General features: G+C 51.5%; 2 protein-coding genes across 2 annotated transcripts in view; one reads left to right on the top strand and one right to left on the bottom strand.

Moving 5' to 3' along the window:
• LOC143429954 (ELMO domain-containing protein 2) overlaps positions 1 to 18,579 on the bottom strand; it is a 138,814-nt gene extending 120,235 nt beyond the window's left edge. The window contains exon 1 of the mRNA XM_076905839.1: positions 18,575 to 18,579. The gene's annotated coding sequence lies outside the window, so the exon portion shown is untranslated. The remainder of the gene's footprint in view (positions 1 to 18,574) is intronic.
• LOC143429943 (disintegrin and metalloproteinase domain-containing protein 10) overlaps positions 1 to 23,455 on the top strand; it is a 102,121-nt gene that overhangs the window by 24,243 nt on the left and 54,423 nt on the right. The window contains exon 3 of the mRNA XM_076905819.1: positions 3,912 to 4,033. Coding sequence (XP_076761934.1) covers positions 3,912 to 4,033 — 122 coding nt within the window. The remainder of the gene's footprint in view (positions 1 to 3,911; positions 4,034 to 23,455) is intronic.

Below are 23,455 nucleotides of genomic sequence, written 5' to 3' on the forward strand. Positions count from 1 at the left end.
TCTAGTTTTCGAGCCGCGAGTTGCTGTTCCGCGCGCGACACGGCGGCCCTCGTTGATTCTGGATATTGTTCAACGTTAACAGAAAGTTCCGCGAGACATACTCGCGCGGCAGGCCGCTGTAAATTTCACCTCTCCGCGGTCGCGAGCGAAATCATCCCCGTGCCCTCGCGTCGAACTTCGCCCCGTTGCTCGCTTCTGGCCGCGTCTCCGTATATCAATTCCGCAACTTCCCGCGAGCAGTCGCGGCTGATATAAAGAGTCACGGATTTATGCGTTCGATATGTCGGCTGTCTAGCTGAACGACGCGCTCCCGCGGTTCCCAGGGACGGCAAACTTCTCGATGTATCGCTCCCTGAAGATTCCTGTGTTTCGACTTAGGTAACGCAAACGAGTAACTTGGTAATTTCGCGTGTGCGATTCTGGTGAAACTGTTGATTGCTGCTTTCCAAACTCGGCTCGAGTCCTGTCGGATACACCGCGGATTAATCTCGTTACGAACCGCTTTCGATGCGTCGGCAAAAACGCGTTCCGCTTCGATTTTTCCCCGACGCGTCCATCGAGAACTCGGTGAATTTCGTCGGCGCGTTTCGAATGGCAAAACTCGTTAGTAGACTCAGGCCCTCGACGTTAATTCCTGCGAAACTTAAGCCAGCCCCTGAGGCGCCTCGTCTCGTCGCAACGCTCTGATTTCGTTCTCGAGACGGTATCGCTCGGTGTTATCGCTTGGAGACCCCGCAGAGCTTACCTGAAGAACGAGACGCGACGTCTCTCGATCGCGAGATACGTACGCGCGTCCACTCTATCCAGGATAACAACGCGGCTCGCGGCGTATCAACGTTTACGCGACACGATTATCGTTCGAGCAACTTGAACGCGTCGCGTTATTGACTCGTTTGCGCGCGTTATTATCCGCTTCCTTATTCTGGCGCGTCCTCTTCCGCGGTTCGCGTTATTACACCAGATAGGGAGGATATTATTATGCTTACTTTCCTTTCGCCGTGAACGGTGACTATTGTCCAGGAAATTGCGCTTCCGTGCGGAGAACGGTCCGGCAGTGTGATTAAAAAGTAGAGGAGCTTTTAATCCGGCTCGTGCGATCAATTAGACTCCTCGCGCATCGTCGTCGTACGTCGCGATCCTCGAGCTTAGCCGCGTGTGGCGAGATTTTTGCCAGCGCAGACGTGACGGCTGGTCGGTATTCGGTTAATGACTCGTATGAATTATTTTAATGAGATTTGTTCCGTGCCCGAGACACTTGTGCGAATGCCGCGAACTAGTTAACTCATTTCAACCGAAATTGCTGGCTAATGAGTTTCGCTAACATAATGGGTAAACTATACATAGAGGAGGCGAGCGTTCGCGAAAACTCAGCCAGCCGAAAGTGTGTTTAAACGCTTACGTCTGTCCCGATTGTTCCTGAAGCCGGATCGGAGGATTTGATAATTTAAAACACCGATGCCCTCGCGGCGTTCAGAAGTTGTTCGCGCGCGCGCGCGCGCGAGGAAAAAGTTGCCTCGCCCGGCAACGAGGGATGGACGGCTCTAAAGGGGCGAGCGGTGGTATTTCTTGAGGAAACACCGAAGCTGCACCCGTTTTAAGCAGTTTTTCCATCGAGTTAAAACCCTGGTCTGGTCCATTATGGAAATTCATTAAATCCCGGCTATTCGGAATCGCCGCTACCCCTGAATGTAAATTTCCATCCCTCCAATTCCATAATTACTTTCGCTTAATACGCATTTACATATAGTTACGCGTTTTACGGGGACGGTAAATCTTGGCCATTTACGCGTATAAATAAATAATACGCATCATTCGTTTCGGTCGTATTCGTCGTTTATCATTTTAACGCGCTCGATGCGCGGGGGTGGTAACGCGCGTTTCCATCTTCGTTATACGCGCGTCGAAAGGGTAAAAGCATCGGGGCGTAATGATGGAATTTTTTGCGAGCAAGGTTTCGCGTCTAAATACCGTGTGTCGCGTACCGTACGAAATGATCATTGCCAGAGCAATACGGTAATTAACGTGTAATTTAATTAATACTCCCTGTAGGACACAATTACATTACGAATTTCACTTCGTTATCGTACTCCCGGCGTAGCGACGTCAGTCGGTAAAAGTATGATGGCCCGCGAGCATCGCGATCCGCGTCATTTTACATATCCGAAACATCGCGGAAATCCTCCGGCTTCCCAATTACGGAATTCACAATTAATACGAGGCATTAAATATAAAGCAAATTAATTAAACTCGAATCCGGGCGGGGATCGGACGCTCGGCAGAGAGAATATTCCCCGGTCCCCCCTTTCGGTTCCCGGTATTTTCTTCGGACCTGGAGCATAATTTTCCGACGGGGAAATTCCGCGGAATCAGATCGAAGTTTATCTTCTGACACGTGATCGAGGTCGAGGGGGTAAAAGTTTGGACGGGCGTAGAGGAAACTTGGCCGGTGTTCGCCGGTGGGGCTTAAAATTACAAACCCGGTTAAAAGTCACTCGTTCATTATCGAAGTGACGTTTCTCTCGTTTTCATCGGCGTGGCTCGGATGTCCGCGTCCGTATTCGCCCTCCGATCCCCGGGACAATGGCTGGCTGAGTACGTCAAAAAGCATCGATCACAAAATTGCCGGGTCTCATCAATCTTACCGTGAGTCGACCGGTCGCGGGACGAACGTTCGACAGTCTGTAATCACTTCATCAGCGCGGATTAATCCTGCACGCGCGTTGCTTTCAATGTCTCATTAGTTACATTATCACGGTGACATCCACGGGCGCGGAAACGCGGATCGGCTTTCTCCGCGATGAATGATTGAAATCAGCGTGGCGCGGGCCACCGTGAAAGGAGAGTAGTCAGCCCCGATCGATCGGATATCACCGGGCTTAGACAATAATTAGGTGAAAACATCGAACCCCTCCCGGATCGGATTATCGATTGTGCGGGCGCACGCTCGCGTGTAAACCGTTCGCGCACGAGTTGCTCGAACACGTAAGGGACTGGTTACAATGTAATATGTGGCCCTCGTCCCGTTGTATCGCGCGATTATTATGTGACACACCTGTCTCGTTAAGTTCAGTTCACCCTGTTGCAGTGTCTCTCAACCGTATCCGCGACGTTCGAGGCGCAAACGCCAGGGTGGCGATCGGAACTTTTTTCCCTCCAATCGCACGGAAAAACTGTCCCCGCGTCCGGTTTTAATTCGTTCCCGCGCTTCGTCCCGAGGAATCGAGCCGGTAACGAGGAAGAAAATGCGGCCGTAATAATTGGGAAACGATTTAAAATCGATTATCGGCTGAAAAGCCAACCAGCCGATCGATCCGCGTAAAGTCAATGCGAGCTATTAAATTTATTGCTACCCCGCCATATTTTACTGGCCCGGTTCCCTCTTCAAAACCAATATTGCAGCTCTCGCGGAGGCACAATGTTTGTAATTCATCGTTTCGAATATAATAAATCCAGCTGAATTACATTTACTACGCTCCCGTTCCGGCGATTCCCACGGAAACATCATCCGTCAACGGACGTTTGTTATCCGACGAAAAATATCAAGGCAATATCCGTCCAGTTAAATTACTTTACCCCCGTTTATTTTAAATCAAAGCGTTCTCGTCGGCGCCCGATATCATTTTTGAACCGTAGATAACTGATAGCGGGCTCGATTATTACGCGGCCGGTTCTTATCAAGATGCGGCGAGTGTAACGTAGCCGTGTGCCCAAAACCAAACGGTGTAACGAAGCGAGCGGGGCGGTTACGCTGTCCGGGACTGACCTAGTCAAATATATGTGCGAATTATCGAACGCCAATATTGGTTAATCGATTCTACCTGTTATACCTGCGCGCAGCTACGTGTAGAACGTACGTAGCGAGAGCCGCGAAGCGCAGCGAGCTTAGATCAAAGAACGATTCTCTGTTGCAGGGTTTTCAAGATGAGGCTGACGAGAGACACGAGCCTGTTCCACGAGAACGTCGTTTTCGAGGGATCGAACGGCCGACGGATCGCGTTCGACCCGCTGCACGCCTATGTCGGGACGCTGGAGGGTAAGCAAGCTTCCGGTTCATTGGAATTTTCCCAGCGGCCGTGTGTAACGAGTGTCGCGAGCCAGCCGGTTAATAACGCGAGCGTAATTCATTAAAATGAAAGCCGCCAGCCGGAAACGAGGGGCGAGTGTCGCGTTTGACTTTCCCCGCTTCTTAACCGGGGACAGGCTCGGTTCGTTATCCGCGTTTTGCCAGAATCGCGCGATGCTGAGTCGCGGTCGAAACGAAAAGAAATAATAATCGCCGCGGCGGGTTCGCGTTTGCGTGAAATTTCATTACGAATTACGCACGCGACGAAATACTCGGACCGTGGGTGGGGAAAGGAGACAAAAAAAAACGGAGGAAAGAAAAATAAAGGAACCCTCTCGTCCCGTTTCGTTTTATGCTGAACAATTTTTGTTGCCACGACGAATTATTCATTCACCGTTTACCTCAAATATTTCAACGGACGCCACGCTCGAAACACTCGCGGTATATTTACCGTTGAATTTCTCCTCTGCTTGCAATTTCTATGCGTTTTAACAGCGAGACGAGAAAGAACGTTATCGCGAGGCAAGGATACGATACGCGATAACCACCGCAGAGGATCGAGCCTTGAAATTTAAACGCGATCTCTAATTGAACCACTTGACGCTTATTCCTGGATCTCCGCCGGCGGATGGAGGGAAAATAGGGGGCGAGTTCCGGTTGGTCGGTGGTGAAAGGGCCGCCAGGCAAATCCCTTCCTTTCCTGCCGCCAGGATCCCGCCGGTGAGATTAAAATGCGGACGCGAATCGATTCACCCGTGGTCCGCCTCGGCTCTCCTTCTCCTCTAAACCTCCACGAAATATCGCAACGATATTAAGCCGTACGTATACGTCCGTTTAGGTGGATTCAGCGGCGAAAGTCAGTCGAAATGATCAGCGAAACAGTTTACAGACTCGAGGCGCGCTCGAGGAAAAGTAGCGGAGCCGGAGCGAAATATCGACTTCGGATGGAGAATCCGTGGAAAAATATTACGAATCCGCCGGGCGAGTAATGGAAATTGGAGCGTTCAGGAATATTCCATCGGGGCGATCCAATCCGTCAAACGTTGGGACGAGCGTGTTTCTCATTTTCGATCCGCGGACCAGGCTACCCCCGGCGGACGAGCGGTAATATTTTTTAATAGAATGCAGCGTCAGTTGTCGCGAGCAGATGGCACACGCGGCGTCGGGATTCAAGTCACGCGGACGTTCCCCCGCGCGTTTTATTCAATTACATCAATTTTAAAACCCCGCCCCGGCGGCCGCGAGCCCGCCCGGCCGGCGCGTAACGAAATTTCAATAACGTGTAACATAATTACACGCGGCTGCGTTCGAATATCAAAATTGTTTCCCGGGATGCGCGCACGAATCGCTCCCGCGTGCGTTCTTTCCGCCCGGGGCTACGCGGCCCTGGAAATCCCGATAAATTCTTTAATAAATTCCCCAACGAAATCCGCGGCCCAATGAATTTCACCGAGCGCGTGACGACTTACCCCTTTCCGCGACACTTTTCTCCTCCTCTCTTTCCCACCTCGCAACGTATCGTCTCTCTCCGTTCTCTCGTTTTGCGTACCCCTATTCTCTTTTCCTCGCCTAACTCTTTGTTTATTCCATTCCTCTCCACTCACCCCTCCCCCTCCCCCTTTCCACCCTCGTTTTTCCTTTTATTTCGCGTACCTCTCTCTGTTTGCCTCTGTTCGGGTGCCTCCACCCGTACAGCCGCGCCCCTTCTTTTTGTGTTCGTTACCCCTCTCGCAGGCAACGATACAGCAAGCCAAGTGGGTTATTGGACGGTTTCCAATATGCCGGCTCGCTCGACCACTGCGGTACTTTATGCGCCCTAATATCATTTCCACCGGGTTTTTGCCCGGCGACGTTAACCCACGAGAGTGGCCGGACGACGAGCCACGGATAATTCTTGAGGAACCGTCTCGTTGCACGCTGGCGGTATCCCTTAATCGGGATGCTTCGCGAGTTCGATCAATCGCGCGTAACGAGTTGCTTCCAGGAACGATATGGGGATGAGACTTGCGAGCTTAATAATTTGGAACAGCAACCAGTAACGATATTATGACGGTACGCTGGTGCGTAGGGCAGGTACTTGTCTCCGAGTAAATTGAGCAGGGCTGCTCGATCCCCCAGTGGTGTGTCCTCGTTTCCCCGAATTTTATGCATTAAAAACTGGCTCTCGATTCTGCGCAGAATTCCAAACTGGAAACCAAAAATATTTTCCATCCTGAACAAAAGTCCTGCGTCCCTTGGAGCGTGCTCAACGCGATATTGCCGTCATCATTTCGAGGGTGGTTCCGGACAAATCTTTATTCTTCGCCAGAAGGGCAAAAGTAATTGAGAAACTACACGGTTTCGATGCTGAGCATGGGGAAAAAATGATAGGCGAAGTTGCAACAGCGAGCGTGCAAAGGTGTACCCGAAATAAATGGAAATAAGCAGTTGATTCGGCTCGAAATCCCGCAGTCGCGTGTAAACAAGTGCAGGGAAGTCAAACAGTGAGCGTCGACGCTAATATGAGCGCTCAAAATTCAATGTACCGCTGCAAACCAAAGCAAACGAACCAGCGTGCGTTAACAGGGCCTGGCGTAAAAGCAGTACACACTCGGCGAAGGAGCAAATCGAGTTGAAAATCCGAAACTTTGAAGTCCCTTCGCGCCTCAAACTCCTCCTCCTCCTCCTCCTTCTCTCGCTGCTCTCTACACGAGGTTGCTATCTACCCACCTCTCGTACGCGTTCGAGGCACACGTTCTCGCCCGCGTTTACAGGCACCTACGCGCGAACACTCGCGGCACCGAATCACCCTTAAGGCTGCATGCGGAACGTAAGAAACTCCGTCAGAAGCTCCCTTTATACCGCCTCCTCTGACGAATATAAAATTTAAACACACCGCGGGCGCGCGGGATGTTTTCAGCGCGCGCGCGGAGAACGTGGAAATTGAAAGGAGCGAATGGACAAAGCCGTGAAACTGGCAGAATTTTGTTGCGCGAATTTTACGGGACACATAAATTGCTTTCGTTGTTAACAGGAATATGCAGATACGCTCTGCTCCTTGGTTTTCTCCTCCTTTTTATTCGTTCAACGCGATGCAAACGATTTTGTCATACCCAATTAAGAATTCGTTGTAAAGCTGAAAGTTTGTACGAAACTTCTCCATTAAAGCGGCGATACCTCGGTTATTCAGGAATTTCACAGAAGATAACGAAAGTTCGCTCGTGTAAAGGGGGGCATAAATATTCATGGCCCGTGCGAAATAAATGTATGACATCGAACGAAGAGCGAGGCGAGGCGAGGACGTTGGCGGCCGCGCGCGTTCGATTCGAATCGAATCGGGGGTGACGGAGGATCGGTCGCCCTGCGCATTTTTTAAATTAAAACTCGCAAAAAAAAAAAAACAGCGACAGTTTCCGGCTGAAATATCTCTTAATAACGCGTTCGAAGTAAGCCATGCGAAACGAAACGTCCGCGGATTTAGCTCGCCGGACCGTTCGCCGTCGTTTTAAGGATATTAAGGTACATTCAAATAAGAGTTGAAAATGGAGATGAAAATATTTCCCGTTCGTCGAGTAAAAACTACGGATATAGTACGTTCCTCGTCCAACGTTCGAAGGGTTAAAAATATTCAGCGAGTCAAGGGTTACTCGAGTTCTGCGACGGATCCGGCAGCTTCGTCCTTTGAGGTTGCCTAACGGCGCGGGTTAATATTAAATTCGTATTAGTGCGCCGTTTTCGTTTGGCATCCGTTCTCGGTGTTGGCCGGAATGCCAGCCGTTCGGTTATTACGGGAAATAGAAATGCTTTAATTAAACTTGTTGCGCGCGTATACCAATCAATCATCGCGTTACAGGGGCAACGTGATTCATTTACGTTTAATGACGCGTAATTGTGCTTAATATGGTAAGGTACGTTTTTCAGATATCGAAATAATAACTGCCAATGAATGCCCGGCTGTGCATTAATTTTACGCTCGGCGTGCGCAAAGAATACGTCTTTAATTACACGATGAATTAATTATAATACGCGGAACCCCTTTCATCGCTTTCTGGTGAAACGCGTGCGCAATTTCCTCGCCTCTATTCCCAATAAAATTCGAGAGCCGAACAAGCCCGGAAATCAGCGAGATTCCGTAACATCCGACGGACGTTGCGCCTTCGGAAAACCGTTGCTGTCCTCAGCGACGTAAAATTCGCGACTAACGAGCCCGAAAAGCGCGAAACAAGGTTTCAATTTGCGGCGAGGTCCAAGCGGCGGTGTTGAATGCACCGACGGCGGGGCTGGTGTGATCCCCTGTCTAATAAAAGGTCGCTCGTCACCGGTCCCTGTTTGAAATTAACATCGAAACAGTGAGTTCGCCGGGGCCGTCTATAAAAGGCGAGGATCTCGAGACGAATGACGGCCGTGCAATAACGTTTCTCCTCGTTCACCGGCGTTGGACCGCTAAACAGCTATTTTGCAATCTTCTTCAACGCTTCTCCTCGCTGTTCCTCGAACGTAGGAACGTTCTGGTTGACGAGATGGTGGAGACGAGTGGAGAGGGAGGGCTGACTTGAAAGAGGTACGGAGGAGAGGGCAGTTTTAATCATCTAAGAGTCGAGGAGCAGCCGGGAAGAAGGAGAAAGAAACAGTCACCGCGGTGGGGAGGGTAGGGTACGTCACTTACGAGGAATTGCAATTTTCTCTAAAGACCCCGGAAGACGAGAGAACGACCCACTCTCACGGTCTAACCCCTCCATCGCAGCCAGTGTCGGCCAAATTCTACGCCGTTGTGCACATCTCCGGCGAACCATTCGTCGAAAGCAATTTCCATCCGCGAACGGGTTTTCGTCGGGCCGGCTGCCGTCCCTGGACCTCCCGCGGAATACTTCCGGTGTCTCGCCGTCTGTTGCACGGTCCGGGTCGCTTCGAGTCGTCCGACAGAGCAAAAATAAAAACAGGGAAAGGAGGCGAAAATTGAGGAACCGGTCGCTGCCGTGACGTGACGATATCACGTCTGTTCGCGAGGGGAACGTAGACGCCCGTCGTGTGGCGGTTAATTGGAACACGGACTAGGGATGGCTCGTGGCGGCAGGGGTTAGGCGATGGGTATTGCTTTACCGAGACGTCTCGTTAGAAACGACGCGTCTTAATTACGCTGTCGAGCCGCTGGCGCGACAGGTTACGTTTTCTGACAGGATTCTAGGGGCGTCGGGAATTGTCCGGGGACGCGTAGTCGAAACCGTTTCCGGTACTTCGCGAGGATTTAACGTCCACGAACTCGGGGCGCGCGGTGATTTATTCGTCCTCGGGGTGCACTACACGCGTCTCCTCGCGCAGATAAACTTATTGTTCCATAGATTCGCTGGCGAGTCGCCTGTAACGGGGCAAACGGAACCGCGCGTTCAATCGAAAATGATTCCGTCGAATCACGACTCGCCTCCGTGTCGTTCCGTGGCGCTCGAGCGGAAGAGAGCAAGGATCGAAATGGCCACTCGATGGCGTCTGGACGATTTAATCGCTTAGCCTGGAGGAAATCGCCCGTTTATAATTACCATCGAGGGGTGGAGGACGGCGGGACGGGTCTCGCAAGAGCCGGAGGACGAGGGGACTGGTCGCGCGATACCTTTGAGGGCTGTACGTCTCTTTCGTTATGAATGAATCCGGCAATGAGTTGGCACGGTACCAAAGGATTTCCAGGTGGCCGCGAAATTAAGCTCGACCCCAGGCTGAAACCCTCGGCTGCAATCTATGCTTCACCGAATTTACTGTCCTCCACTTGCACGACCCGTAGACGACTTTCGCAACCCCCCCACCCACCGCGCCGAAACCGCCGCGACAACCCCTCCCATCCGGTGTTCCAGGGAACGCGCACAGCCACACTCCCGCTGTAGATCCTCCTGGAAGGCGTCGCGTCGTTTCTAACCTTCGCCTCGAAGTAAGTCCTGCCAGCTGCTACCAGGGGTGATTACTTCTTCATATTTTACGCTCCGGCGACCGTCGCCTCCCAGTCATCTTGTTCCAGCCATGCTCCCGCGGAGTTTGCTCCCGAATGCTCCTCGCCTGTTGGAAGAGGGAGAGGGTGGGGGAGGTCAAGTCGCTTCTTCTGCCACGGGAAACTCCTCTTCCGGTTGTTAATCGGCCGATAGGCGAAAGAGCCGTTCCCCTTTACCTGGCACACTCTAAACCTTCCCCCTCGGGGACGAAAATTTAATGGGGATCGATCTTAGAACGCGGACGGAAGGGTGAGAGGCTCTTTGGAATAGTTCGCGTGGAGAGGGTGAGATGGTGCTCGGAAATCATTATCGACACCGCAGACAACGGTTTTTCGTTAATAGCGTACGACGAAGAGTAGGCAGAACGTGTTTGGAAGGGATAAAAGTGCTGTTTTAATTGGTATCTAGCGAGCAATTAATATAGTTCGGATCGAAGGTACGCAAACACGATGAACTGAGCGTAGGATCGTGGCAGACCTACAATCGTCCGCGGTCGTCTACCGCGTTCAATCTATTTTAAAATCCCGCGGCGTTTCATTTGATTGCAAATGAAAATTGCCGAATAGAGGCGAGCGTTTCGTTCAATTTATCTGCCAGCCGGGACAGTGACGAAACAGCGCGAGATTACGAGGCAGGAATCCAAAAACGAACGTTTTAATCAAGTTAATGCGTAGTTTCCTCGCGTCCGCGACTCGTTCTGGCTACGCCCGTAGTTTCGTTCCAACGTCTCCGAGGCTGCCTCAGCTTTTCGATCCCCCGCTGGACCCCCGCTCGCTGACGAATCACCGTGGTTCCTCGACATTCGACGTTTTATATTTCCAACCCATTTCGAAGACAATCCCAGCGTTCGACCAGAGAACCGATCTCGCGTCCTCGCGACTCCGCAATTATACGCCGAACGAGGACGACCGGAATGCAAAACCATTGCACCGACGCTCAACGATTTGGTAGAGCATAAAAGCTCCGCCGAAAGGTTAGCCAGCAACCGTTTCGCATAATAATCGTTCCCTCGCGAGCTCCCAAGGAACTGTTAACTTTCAGATCCGCGTCCACCCCTCTGGATCCCGCCTGCCAGGTAATGCATTGCAAATTAGCTGTTGCCGCGTAAATTATGTATTGATTGAGCCACAGTTACGAAACCAATTTCCACGCGAGGTCGCGATCCTCGTGAAAATGACGTTTAATGAAGTCGAACTTCCGCTGGATACGTACAAAGTCGACACGCTCGTGGCTTACCGAACAGGCAGAGCTGAGAATTTACCTCTTGCCGAAGCTCGATGAAATTTTCCTCCCCGTGTGTCGGAGGACGATCGAGAAATTGTAATGGCCGCGAATCGTCCGTCGAAAACACTCGCGTCCGATGCAGAAAAGTGAAGTGAAACAGCGGGCGAGCGAATCGATTCAGCGGACTGGATTTCCGTTCCTTCGTGCTGGTCGGGACGCTTTGAAAAGCGTGAAAGTAATTTAACGACCTTTGATACACACGGTAATTGTTTCCGAAGAAATACTCGCTGGTTGGAAACGGAAGAAAGGGGTGGCACCGCAGGGTAGAAGAGAGGCGGAGGCGCGCGCAAGGTCGCGGCGGAAACGAATTTCTTCGTCTCGAAGGAGGAGGATGTAACAGCTGGTGGTAACAGGATAATTACTTCTTAGCATTTCACGGCTCGCCGAATCTCAGGCACATTATGCATCCGTGCTTGGAAAAGCTCCTTGCCCGTTTTCAAGAACTCGTGATTCTTGGCTCGTGAAAAACTTCCCTCTTTTCCCTCGTCTCTCGCTTATCCACCGAGCGACGGTTCGGTGATTACCGCCGGCCAACTATTCGTCATCTTCCACGGCAAGGAAATACGCTCCGCTGGCTTGACCACGGTTATACATTGATTAACAAAATCACGGTTGCTTGCTTTTTCTTTGGCCTGGATTTTGCCCGACTTGGGAAGTCAAAATGAAACGGGCGAAAAAAGCGAAACTTCTGTTGAACGTTTCGTTAATTAAATTGCCTCGACTTATCCTCGACTAATAACGAGAAAACATCGCGCGAACCAAGGATAGAGGACACCAGCTGCAGCAAGACAGCGGCATCGATTAAATAATCAACAGTTTGCGAATTTAATTGAACGGTGAAAGAGAGGCGAGACTCGCGCGCGCGCACGCTCGCACACAGACACCATTCGCACACCGTTCCGCTTTATTTTCGAGCAGACGCGTTCAATTCACTTCCCTAATAATCGATAGCTTCTCCGTGGGAACACCCTGCCCCGAAGATTTACGAAGCCACTTTGATTGCCGGTGATTAATTCTTTAAACGCAATCGACGGAGTGCTCCTAATTCTATGGGCCATTGTTCTCCGCTAATGCATATCGTTGATAGCTGCTGTCCGTAAATCAAACTGTTTTTTCGTTTCATTAATTCCGCTCTTAATCGAGCCAACTGTAAATAGCGTGCGATCCAATCGTACTAAGTATAATACGCGGATCTAGCTGCACCGTCAAAGAGGGTGCGGAAACGTCGAGCGAAACTCGTTATCTTCGACCAGGCCGTAGACGTTGATTAAAGTACGATGTATTCTCGAGCGTCCAGCGCGAAGGTGGAGAACAGGTCCCTAAAAACGGTCTGGTAACGGCGGACCGAACGGACGCGGGAGTGAAAAGGGTTAATAAGGGGCCGTTGAAACGGGACTGGTCGACCCTTACGCGATAAAAACGCACAAAGCGGTTCATACTCATTTCACGCTTAATTGGAAATTTATGACCGCGGGGAATATATTACGCGGGCGTACACCGAAACTGTCGACCGTAACTTTCGCGGCAATGAACTTTAAGCGCGTATCAGCCGCCGCTTCCCGCGGCCTGGACGAGAGCTATGCGTCTTCGTGGGCGATAAACATTCATCCGGAGCTCGATTTAAAGATGCTCCCATCGCCAGGGTGGCATAAATCGGCGGACTGAAGAAAAAACGCGGAACAGCCACAGGGGAGGGACTGGTGGTTGCTCAACGACGCTCCACGTCTGACCATGCGGGGTGTTATTCCACTTGCCGCGGTCGGACGTCGGATGCACCGCGCGTACGCGCGTTATTTACGCGGAAACGTAATAATTGTATGAAAAAATAACGAATCGCGAGATTATTCCTGTCCACGCGGCGCTTCAAATAATTTATCAGCGACGTAAAACCTGTCAGAATTAATTGATCGATAATCCACCGATGTATGCGGACGCACGCGCCGCTCCGATGAATAATCGGACGAAAATGAAATTAAACCAGACGGCAGGTAGCAGGTACGCCAGTTTCCACGTGGAATAATGAAACGGCGTCCCGTTGGAAAAATCGTAATGCAGCCGGTGACGCTCGCCCCGGTTGGCAGGGCGGAAGGAAACTTGCCGCAAAGGTTGCGCGGATTTAATGGGGTATAAAGGTATAAAAATGACATGGGTAGAAAGAGGGCAAAGGTGAGATACGGTCAACGTGGACGATATTTCATACTAATGGCCAGATGTTGTCATCTCTCGTCGACCAGTTTGTCTTAAGAGAGACGCACGGGCATAGCGCGCGAGGGTGCCGTGGATTCGTCGCGGCCCGTGGATATTTTTCCACCCCTTGGAGAAACCTCGCGTGCGTCTCGGATAACTTAATTGCGTTTCCAGGGGAGAATTTTTATTCAACCGTCTCGAGCCTTATCTTAATGGGGAGCATATTGTTCTTGGCACTCGTTGGTTATTAAATTAACTTTGAATCTGATTTGAATACATTCTCCGAGTCGAAACTTGTAACTTCCGTCGAGCGGACGGTTTCTTTTGTTGTTTTATCCGAGGGGGGAGGTAAAGCGCCGAACCGTTCTCGCCGGAGCTAATTACATCGCCGATAATCCGAGAAGTTAGCAAGTAGCTCGAACGCGCATCGTCGCAACAACGAGATAGCCGAGTCGTTAGATCCTCCATCGTCTGAGTTCGATCTCGAAAATTCGTGGAACACGTATTTTTCAATCTCCACGGAGGATTCACTCCGGAGAAGTTAGGGGAGGCGGGGCTGGCGCGATGGAAGTGTACCGAATTCCCTACGACAAGTGTCGAACACCCTAACAGACGGATGTTCAATCTCGAATTCTCGGCCGTGCCGTGGAAAAGGGGGAGAATCGATAGAAAACCGTGGCGGAAGGAAAGGGTTGGCTAGAGAAGGGTCGGCGGACGAAAACACGATGCTTGAAAAGACGGAGCGACGACAGGGCGGCGGGACACGAAGAAAGAACAACCGTACACGGTTCGTTTGCAGTGTACAATGCAAACACACGCGATACCGTCAGACAATAGCGGGTCACCGGAACGAGCCTTTGCGACCGAGGTTCTCGATTGTACGGTTAAGTGTGGTGGATGCGTTTGCGACAATAAATTTCGCCACGGGCGAACAAATACGCGGGAGGGAAAGGGTCGAGTAGGAGTTCTCAGGGGAGGACGAGTATTAATTTATGCAAATACGGCCCCGTTCGAGTTCCCGGCAACTCTGTCAAATGTCGAATTCCCCGGAATCGCCGTGCCGGTGAGTTACACGCGCGTTTCGTGTCGAACCTCGAGCGATCCGCGCGATGGGATCCCTCTTCGTCCGCGCGCGTTCTTCGACTTTGAATTAGGTTCGCTCTTTCGCCTCCCTCGCGGAATCACGCGACCCCGATTCCTCTTGCGCTTAATCACTCGCGCTCCTCTAAAGTAAACCTTTCTTTCTTATTTATGACTGGAGCCACGGACAGGCGTCAGCAGCCGGGACGAAGGGGTCGTTTGTTATTTTTTATCGCGAGCTTTCCGCAATTATCGCCGGGTCGGTTTCGTTATCGCGCGGTCGGCAGGGGACGGGAGCGTATCTTCCCCTTAATTTTTCACTTTGGCGCGCGCTGGACGCCGCGCAATCGCGCCGCGCGGCAAGATTGTCGGAAGGCAGATAGAACCCGGGTCTCGCCGCGGCCGCTCGTAACTTACGCGGGGTATAAATTAAACGTCGCGCGTTTAAGCCGCTTAGTTAGCGCGGAGAATAATAAATTCAAATAAAAAGCGAGCAAACGGCGAGTTACGGTTGCGCGCGTGCACGCACGCGCCTCTTTCTCTCGGCCCCTTTGTAAAGTTCGTAATTACACCGTGGGGGTGGGTGCCGCGGAGGCAGCGGCCAACCCCTTCGCTGGAAACAATCAACCGCCGTCTCGGTTTTCTTTGCGATTCGCTTTTTCACGCCCTCGCAGTTCCTCTCGATTCTTGGTAAGGCGCGTCGAAACGTGCTGTTACGTCGAGCGTCGCCGTGGACAACGCGGAGAGATCGCGTTTCCCGTCGCGAGGAAAAAAAGATGCGAAATGCCTGAACGTTCGAACGGAACGATTTCGAAAAATTACAGAGAATTCGAGCGAGTGAATTTCGTTAGAATAGCCGAGCGAGTATAAATTGCACCGCTTTCATTTCATCCGGCGTCCTCTCGAGTAAATTGTCTATCTCGTACGTCATGTACGTCAACTTCAGGCACAAAGCGCTCTCCCACGATTGATGTTGAACCAACGGCGCATTGTACTCTCCTTCTCTCTCTCTCTCTCTCTCTATCCATCTGTACCTCTCTCTCTACCCCCTCTCTCTCTCTCTTCCTGTCTCTCTCTCTATCGGTATTACGTTATTATTTGCAATAATAATGGTTCCCGAAAAGACCTACGCGTATCTCGCATAACTGGATTAGCTTCGACAAATTGAGTTCCTGATTGGCTTGGTCGTTCGATCAAAGTCATCTCTTGTATGCGAGCATGTAACGTCTAACCGCCGACACCGCATAGCACGTGTGTGGTGAATACGGTGCACGAATCTACGCTGAATTTTGCATGCAATTCCAACCAGATTAGAGTTCGGGTAAAACAATCCAAAGGAGGCTCGCGACGTTCGAGCGGAGGGGAACCGGAAGCGATGCGAAACGTCGGTCGAATCGTTGCGGTACTAATTCTCCTTGTTACAACATTATACAGCGATTATCGTAGTTAAATTCAGAGGTCGGGAACTATTTTAACAACGACGTTTAATTTCCCTTTGCGGGCAAAGTTTCCCCATCGGTTGAAATTGTCTTTCTTCGAAAATTGCAGCCGATGGGCACCCGTTGTTCCGTGTCGTTTCCTGCATTTTGCCCGCCACAATTACGCCCGAATTTTATTATCGCGCCTACTAATGCCCTCGTCCGTCTTTTAGGCCACGTTTTCCCACCGAATGCGAGTGACGAGCGCGCGCGTGTGTGTGTGTAACTATTATTACGGCAATTTCAGCCATCCACCGAATGGAGACCATGCCACAGCCGCAGCGCAGCATTATTTACTCGCAATTATCTCTTTGACAGAGACGCCTCTACGGTCCGCATCGTTTCCCTTCGTATGTCACCAGTGTAACTGGACCGCGACTGCAACAATGTTAATCGACTGTCAGCCGCGGCAATTTTATGTGGTCGCAGTTTTTACCGCCCCCACTGAGATTCCACTGTAATTTTCACCCAGAGATTGAACGCGCATACAAACCTTTCAACGCGGACGCGACGGAAGCCGGCGTAATCTGCCGAAAGAAAGGAACAAGTAGTGGAGAAACATGTACGGTCAGACATCGCCCGTTATCGTTCATGCTCCGCGTTCTAACGGCTATATTGTTATTTCGAATCGTTAACACGCGTAACGGGAGCCTTCTACTCTCAGTTTCGCCGATGAATTCTGATTGCCACGTTGATATCGCGAAATCAACTCTAACGAAGCCAACTACTGGAACTTGATTTGAAACGCATCCGCGAGGGTTTCGCAGCCGCGGCTGCGATCGATTCGGCGCTGTCCGTCAGCATGGAAATCACGCGATTACAACATATTCGTGGCAGCATTGTTGACGGCAAATGTAACGCGAGCACGTCAATCAGTAACCAGACGAGCACACCGACGCGAACGTGAGGGTGCGCTGGCCAGGTCCCGAGCATCGAGGCCTGAACCTGGCCAATCGCTCGGTAATGATTCCGTTTCCGATGGCTATAATTCGATGGTCGTCAGACGCGAGATATATCGTCGACCAGAATCGGCTAAAATATTCAACGGGATGGTAAGGAGAGCGCGTCTGGCGCGAGCCTTGCCCACGCGCGAATCGAACGGGAATCGTTCGAACGGACGAGCCCCCGTTTCAGTCCGCGGGGCGAAATAGCGGGGGTGGCGAACGATGCCTTTGTGCCGGTGGAACAAAGGGAGTCTTGGAACGAAACGATCGTAAATGGAATTTGGAAAATACGGACAGTTGAAAGTGAGTCGCGTTTCCCTCCAGAGAAACCCGGCTGCCTCGTGGTTTCAGGTTAAACCGAAGGAATCTCCGTGGAAGTTACTCAGCGATCGTTTATTAAACTCGTGGCGCACGTTTGATCGACAGCGATGACAATTATTACAATGAAAAAATAAAAACATATATCTCCTCACTGGACGATTATCTGTTAATCGACGGTGGTAATTAGGTTGCAAGTGGGAAATTAACGAATATAAAAGGACAGGTGACGCGTAACGCTTCGACGCGGTTGGCCGATACACTCTGGTAGCAGCGTGAATGTTTCGCGTCGAGCTACAGCTCTTGCTAATTATCGACAAAGTGCAGCACAATGTCGTCGCTCGAGAGCGTCGCGAACCGACGAGGCCCGTGCTCTCGAAATGCCTACACCGCTTTGCGCGAAGTTTCATCGGGGGACGAAACATATTAAGCGGCTCAATGGGGTCGACGGAGCCGAGGACGAGCGCTCGGAAATTTCCCGGAGGAACCGGCGCGCGTTTTCCGTGGAAAACGCCGGCTGAACGGATCGATTAAACGAATCGACGAAAAGATATACCCTCGCGTTCCGTCGCGGAAGAAATAACGCGGGGCGGGTCCTCCTTTCGGGGAAATCAAATTTTACGCTCCGGAAATTCTGAGAAACGTAAGCGGCCCGGCAGGGAACGGAACAAATGTACCACGACCGCGGGACAGATGATGAAACATTCGTATGAAAAGTTCGCCGTGCGTTTTCTCGTAAAACTGGGAAGCTTTACCAGGCCTGGCTAGATCCTGGCCAGTTGTTCGTCATAATTTCGCCGTATCGATGGATTTATGTTATCCGTGCCTTCGCGTTAAATCCCCGTATTACGTTCGCGGAATGATAGATGAAGGTGGAACCCGGCGAGCCGGGCTTTTTATGCAAACAACGCGACCACGCTATTCCGCGGAACGATTCTAACCAGGGTTGTTACATTTGAAAACAAATTAACGCGCTGTACGTACCACAATAGACAAGCGGGGCAGCCCCGACAGCGGAGCAGTCGCGTTCGCCCGTGAACGCAAAGTACTGCATACATATTAATGTCACGTTGTCGCCTGAGAACATTAGCAACGTCCAATTCGGTATAACCGTGGGCGTGCCTTTATTAAGGCCGTGGAAAAACCGTCCGGCGAAACATCGTCCAGTCGAGGGTTTGAAAAAACAAACAAACGAGGGTACGTAAACGTGTGGAAATCGTTCGATGCACGTTGTTTCCAAGAACGCCTGTTAGCGCGGTTGGTTACCGAATACTTTTCGCGAACAATTCCTCCGCTACCGCCCAAAATTTCGTGTTTCCAATTTTTATTCGCGTTACAGCGAGCGTGTTTCAGCTGCGCGTACGAAATTTAATGAAAACGCGAATTTTTGCGAATATATTTGATGTAAAAAAAAAAAAAACAAAATAGGGCAGAAAATATCGCAATTTCAGTAACGAAAAATTTCGGGCAATCTCCTGTTTTTGGATTCCAAGCTGCGAAAAAGCGACTCGTCGAAAGCCAGCGAGAGGATTTACGATTATAATTGAACCGACGATAAATCAGAGGCTCGCGGGGAAGCCTGCCCGCCGGAAGTGGAAGGAATTGATACCAGTCGAGGCTGGTTAGACGTATTATCCGCATATCGAGAGAAGAAACGAGATTTCCGGCTGAAAATGAATCGACTTCGCCGACGTGTTTGAGCGAGCTTCGGGGTTCCGACGAGCGCTCGAACTCGAGTTGAGGTGGGGCTGTGAAAAATGCTCGATACGACGACGTAACGAAAACCGTGCACGAAAATTAAGGAGGTTAATATTTACGTAGGCCGTCATCAAATTACCCGGTTCCACCGCGGCCACGGTTATTACGAAAAAGAAAGATGCCCCGGCGGTTTTTCAGCCAGACGGTGAAAAAGGAATATTAACCGCGCGGTGAAACGAGCCGTACATACGTATGTATATGCCGCTCACGTAAGTGGATTTTCATGTAAAATATTTCACGAGGACGTCAGTCCATCCGTATATCTGAATCACGAGATACTTGGCGCGTCCCGCTCAAGGACCACCCGTTGTGGCTTTAATTTACACTATATTCCACTTTTCCGCCCACGACCAATTGACCCAAATTCGTGGTCCGTTCGTCCGTCGTCCCGATATTATGCCAGACGCGCGGGATCAGCCTCAGCTTCTTACGCATCGCGTTATATTTTATTCGCGAAGGAACCAGCGTCGAGAGGAACGGATCCAGCCCTTAATTTTTGATATCCTCCCTCGAGTCAACGATTACCCGCGTTTATTTCGCGTAGCCGTAAAGCACGCGTCTTGAATTTTAACGCCACCCTTACTCGGTTGCGCCGCCGTTTCAAATATTGCATTTCGCCGGTAGCGAGCAGACGGTGCAGTTTTCAAGCTCGCCCTGTTGCAAACGGATTACAGAAAGGACGTATCGCCGTCAGAGGAACGGCGAGGGGGATTCTTTCACCCCCGAGTCGAGGACCAAGATGGAGAACGGTGGCGCGAGTCGTCTCGAAATTCCCGATTACAGCCTGCAATGCGATCGGTGTGTACAGGCAAAACACTTGCCTCGTTCGAGGAATCGTGAAGTGAAGTTCGCGAAGCGCTCGAGGAGCTCGTAAACCGGCGGAAAATGAGGGGGAGAATTTCCAAGGAGCCTTCCGCGGAGGATATCAGCCCGGGCGGTGAACGCCGGGTGATCCACATAAAAAAGCTTTAGCCGAGTTAAACGACCGAGAACGGTCAGGGTTGAAATTTCGGTTCGTCTCACCGGTTTACCGTGCGCGACCGGTAGTCCGGAAAACTCGAAATAAGTGAATTTCAGCCCCTCGACCCCCCCCCCCCCCCCCCCCCCCCCCCAGCCGTGGCTCCACTCTTGCCCCGGAAGAATTGTTGCGCGGGCAAAGCTGGAACGTGCCCGGGTAGCATGCTTTACGACGCGCTCCTTTAAGCTGCGCCACTCGTTTTCATTATTTACCCCCCGCGCCACCCTTCCGCCGACCTATACGTCTCTGTCACTCCATTTGCTCGTTTTGCGTTCCGTTCCCTCCCAGCCCCCGGTTGTTGAAACAACCACGGCGAAACGGCGAGATCGGGGATATCGATCGATTTGAATTTCTCGACGGCCCGAATCCTCTTATCGGTATTATTTCAGGTGTAAAGCTGGAAGAATCTCGACGTCCCAAGGAATTCACGATTTATGACGCGGAGAATTCATTAACGGAGGCGCCGCAAATTTGCGGCGGTTGAAACGGCCGTGTGGGTGTGCTTTATCGGGGCGGAGGGAGCGCGTAGGGACTAGGAATTTATCGCCGATCAGATTTGTCCCCGTTTTGCGCGGAGACGTGTTATTGTTCGCAGCAGATCCGGGAATCAAACTCGCGTGATGCCGGTAATTACGTGTTGATTAATTGAGCACTCACGGCAGGCTACCGGCGGCGGTGCCTCGCCAGCGACGGCTCTGCCAACGCCTCTTTTTTACGGGGAATTTATTGGCCTGGGTGCCGTTCGCTCGGTTAAATAAACCGTACCCGTTAAAATGTCCCCTCGCATTAATAATGCCGTATCTGATGGAAAAACGGCGCGCGGCACGGTGTTCGTCGTCGCCCTGTTTCCTCCCCCCGCGATACGTTCGTGCGGTATCGCGCTCGATGCTCGTCGCGATCGCGGCCGCTTTTGTGTCACCGCCGGGGGAAAGGACCGAGAGATCTTTCCCCGATCTCTGCCGGTCGACTGGAAAAGACAGAACGTAGAACGTGCCGACGAATTCATTAATCATCCACGAATCACGTAACCCGACGAATTCCTCAACCTGCAATCTTTATTGAGCAGTGTATCTGGCGCAACGCTTAATAATTCGTACACGAAGCTTTGAACACCACCAGGAGGGGTAGCGCGAAATTTTGTTCACCGGAATAACTGACGTGTCCCATCCACGTCTGGTTAGCTTCGTCTGGGGGCGATCTAAAATTCGCGAAATCGCGTGCGAACCCCGCTCGCGATCCTGTTACCGGAACGGATATGAATTCTTAAGTGAAACGCTGCCTCGTTCCGCGGCGCGGACCATCTCGCGGTGGAAAAAAAGTTTCGTTGAATTTACCGAACGGCTGCTCGTCGCCCACCCAGAACTATGTTAGTTACCTTCCGTTGGCTTTTTCATTGCGCAGCGCCCGGGGGCGCGTTTAAAACGAGGCCAATTCGCGCAACCGGATAAATCATTCATGGGGCAAATTACACGTCCGCCAAACGATCCCTGCTTATTCAAGAAATCTAATCACGTTTCTCGCCCATTCGTACGTAGCAACGATCGCGGTCGCTGAAAAGTTCGAGCAGCCTCCTCCTCCTCCTCCTCCTCTAATTTGCGTCGGAATTTGATTACCTTTTAACCGGGGCCGTTAACGAAAGGAGCGCGCGTTACGACGCGAGGAATAAATGATACAGGCACGGGGGAACCGTGCCGATAAATAACGAAGGGTCGAAGGGGTTCGATCGTCGATCGCGGTTAGTTACTCAAGGTGACAGGGATTTATTGGGAAAGTTGCGATTCTAGGTAGAAGCGCGCACCTGGGCGGCGGGGCTGGCAGCAGTCTCGTTCCGTGGCTGGCGTTATCAGCCGCGCCAGAGGGCGAGAATCCCGCCAGAGGGTGAGAAGTACGCCCTTTCCCGTGGAGTTCCCAGGAGCGGGATGATCGCTGCCGGAGAATTTCCAATCTGCAATTTGGAGTTTCACCACCCAGCCGTTCGCCGCCCAGCCCGTGGAAGGGGCCAGAGAGAATAATGGGGATGTCGCCTAGCATATTGTCGATTTCGCAACTTTCCGAATCTCTCCCCCGTACCCGCAGCGATCGATTCTTCGATCTGTCGCGCGCGTATCTGTCTGCGACGCTTCCCTGACGTCTTCCGGCGTGCTCGCTCGACGTAGTTCGTTGACTCTTCCGCTCTTGACGTCCCAACTTCTTTCGCGAGCTTGCTCCTCGGGAACGCTGCTGTCAACAGACCCGATGAGGAACGCTCGAACACGATTTTACCCGATAATTAAGCAAACAACGCGCCTCCGGCCATTTAATTATTATTCCCGTCTAAACGTCGACTCGCGCTCGTCGTCGTCGTCGTCGTCGTCGTCGTCTGTTGTCGGTGAAACGGGAAACCGGGTTTTTATAAAATTTTTCTTTCTCCTCCTATCGTCTTACCGATCGCAGCCGGTTTGGAAAAACAGACATTCTGACTGACGCGTTTGTGAAACACAGTCACAGGGAGGGCGCACGGGGAGAAAAGGGGCGGAGAGACAAAGCTCAAAGGGGAACCGAAAAACCACGATAGAAATTCTCCTGTAATTTCATTCGCTTTGATCTTGAATACCACCCCGCAATATTTTCTCTTTTATGCACTTTCAGTCGAAGCACGCAAACTAAATAGAAATACTCGAGGCACTGGTCGCTCGACCGAGCCTCCTTCTGTGACGTCCCTGTCACCAGCGAATACCGTTCCACCGCGATCCCCTTTGCCGTTTATCGTCGGGTGAAACGCGAGGAAAAAATCGACTCGAACCATCCCCGTGGCGTCGCTCGAGCGTTCTCGCTTTTATTCTTCGAAGCGAATAAAATTTCCAGAAAACTGGACCGCCCCTCTGCTAACTCGGAGTATAATAACCCTCGAGAGCCGGTTGCTCTAATTGTCGAATTAATTGAAGATTCCCCCCCGCGGGGGTTCGTAACCTGTGTCCTGGTCCCTTGTCGGCAGCGGCGACGGTGGTGGTCGCGTTTGAAATTTAAATAAACTATAAAGGCGCGAAAGGAGAGAAAAGAAGGGAGGAGAAACGGAGACGACGGAATACCAAGGGATTGAAGTGTACATCGGGTCCGCGGCGCCGAGGGCGTCTTTGACAAATACTTGCCGGCTAGACGTCGCGTCTCTCCTGACATTTACTCGGGCCACCTCGGGCCGAATGCACTTTATTTTCGCCCGGGGCCAGAGAAAAGATCGAAGAGGTTCGTCTCTCCCTCCGCTTCTGTCTCTTTCTCCCTCGTTCGCTCGTGGTTGGGGCCTGACGTTGGATTTAGCCGAGAAAATGACGAATAAATCGCGGAATACGATCGTTGCTGATTCAACGCGCGCTTCGTTCACGATATCCAACGAC

Source organism: Xylocopa sonorina, chromosome 12, assembly GCF_050948175.1.
Source record: "Xylocopa sonorina isolate GNS202 chromosome 12, iyXylSono1_principal, whole genome shotgun sequence".
NCBI classification, from domain to species: Eukaryota; Metazoa; Arthropoda; class Insecta; order Hymenoptera; family Apidae; genus Xylocopa; species Xylocopa sonorina.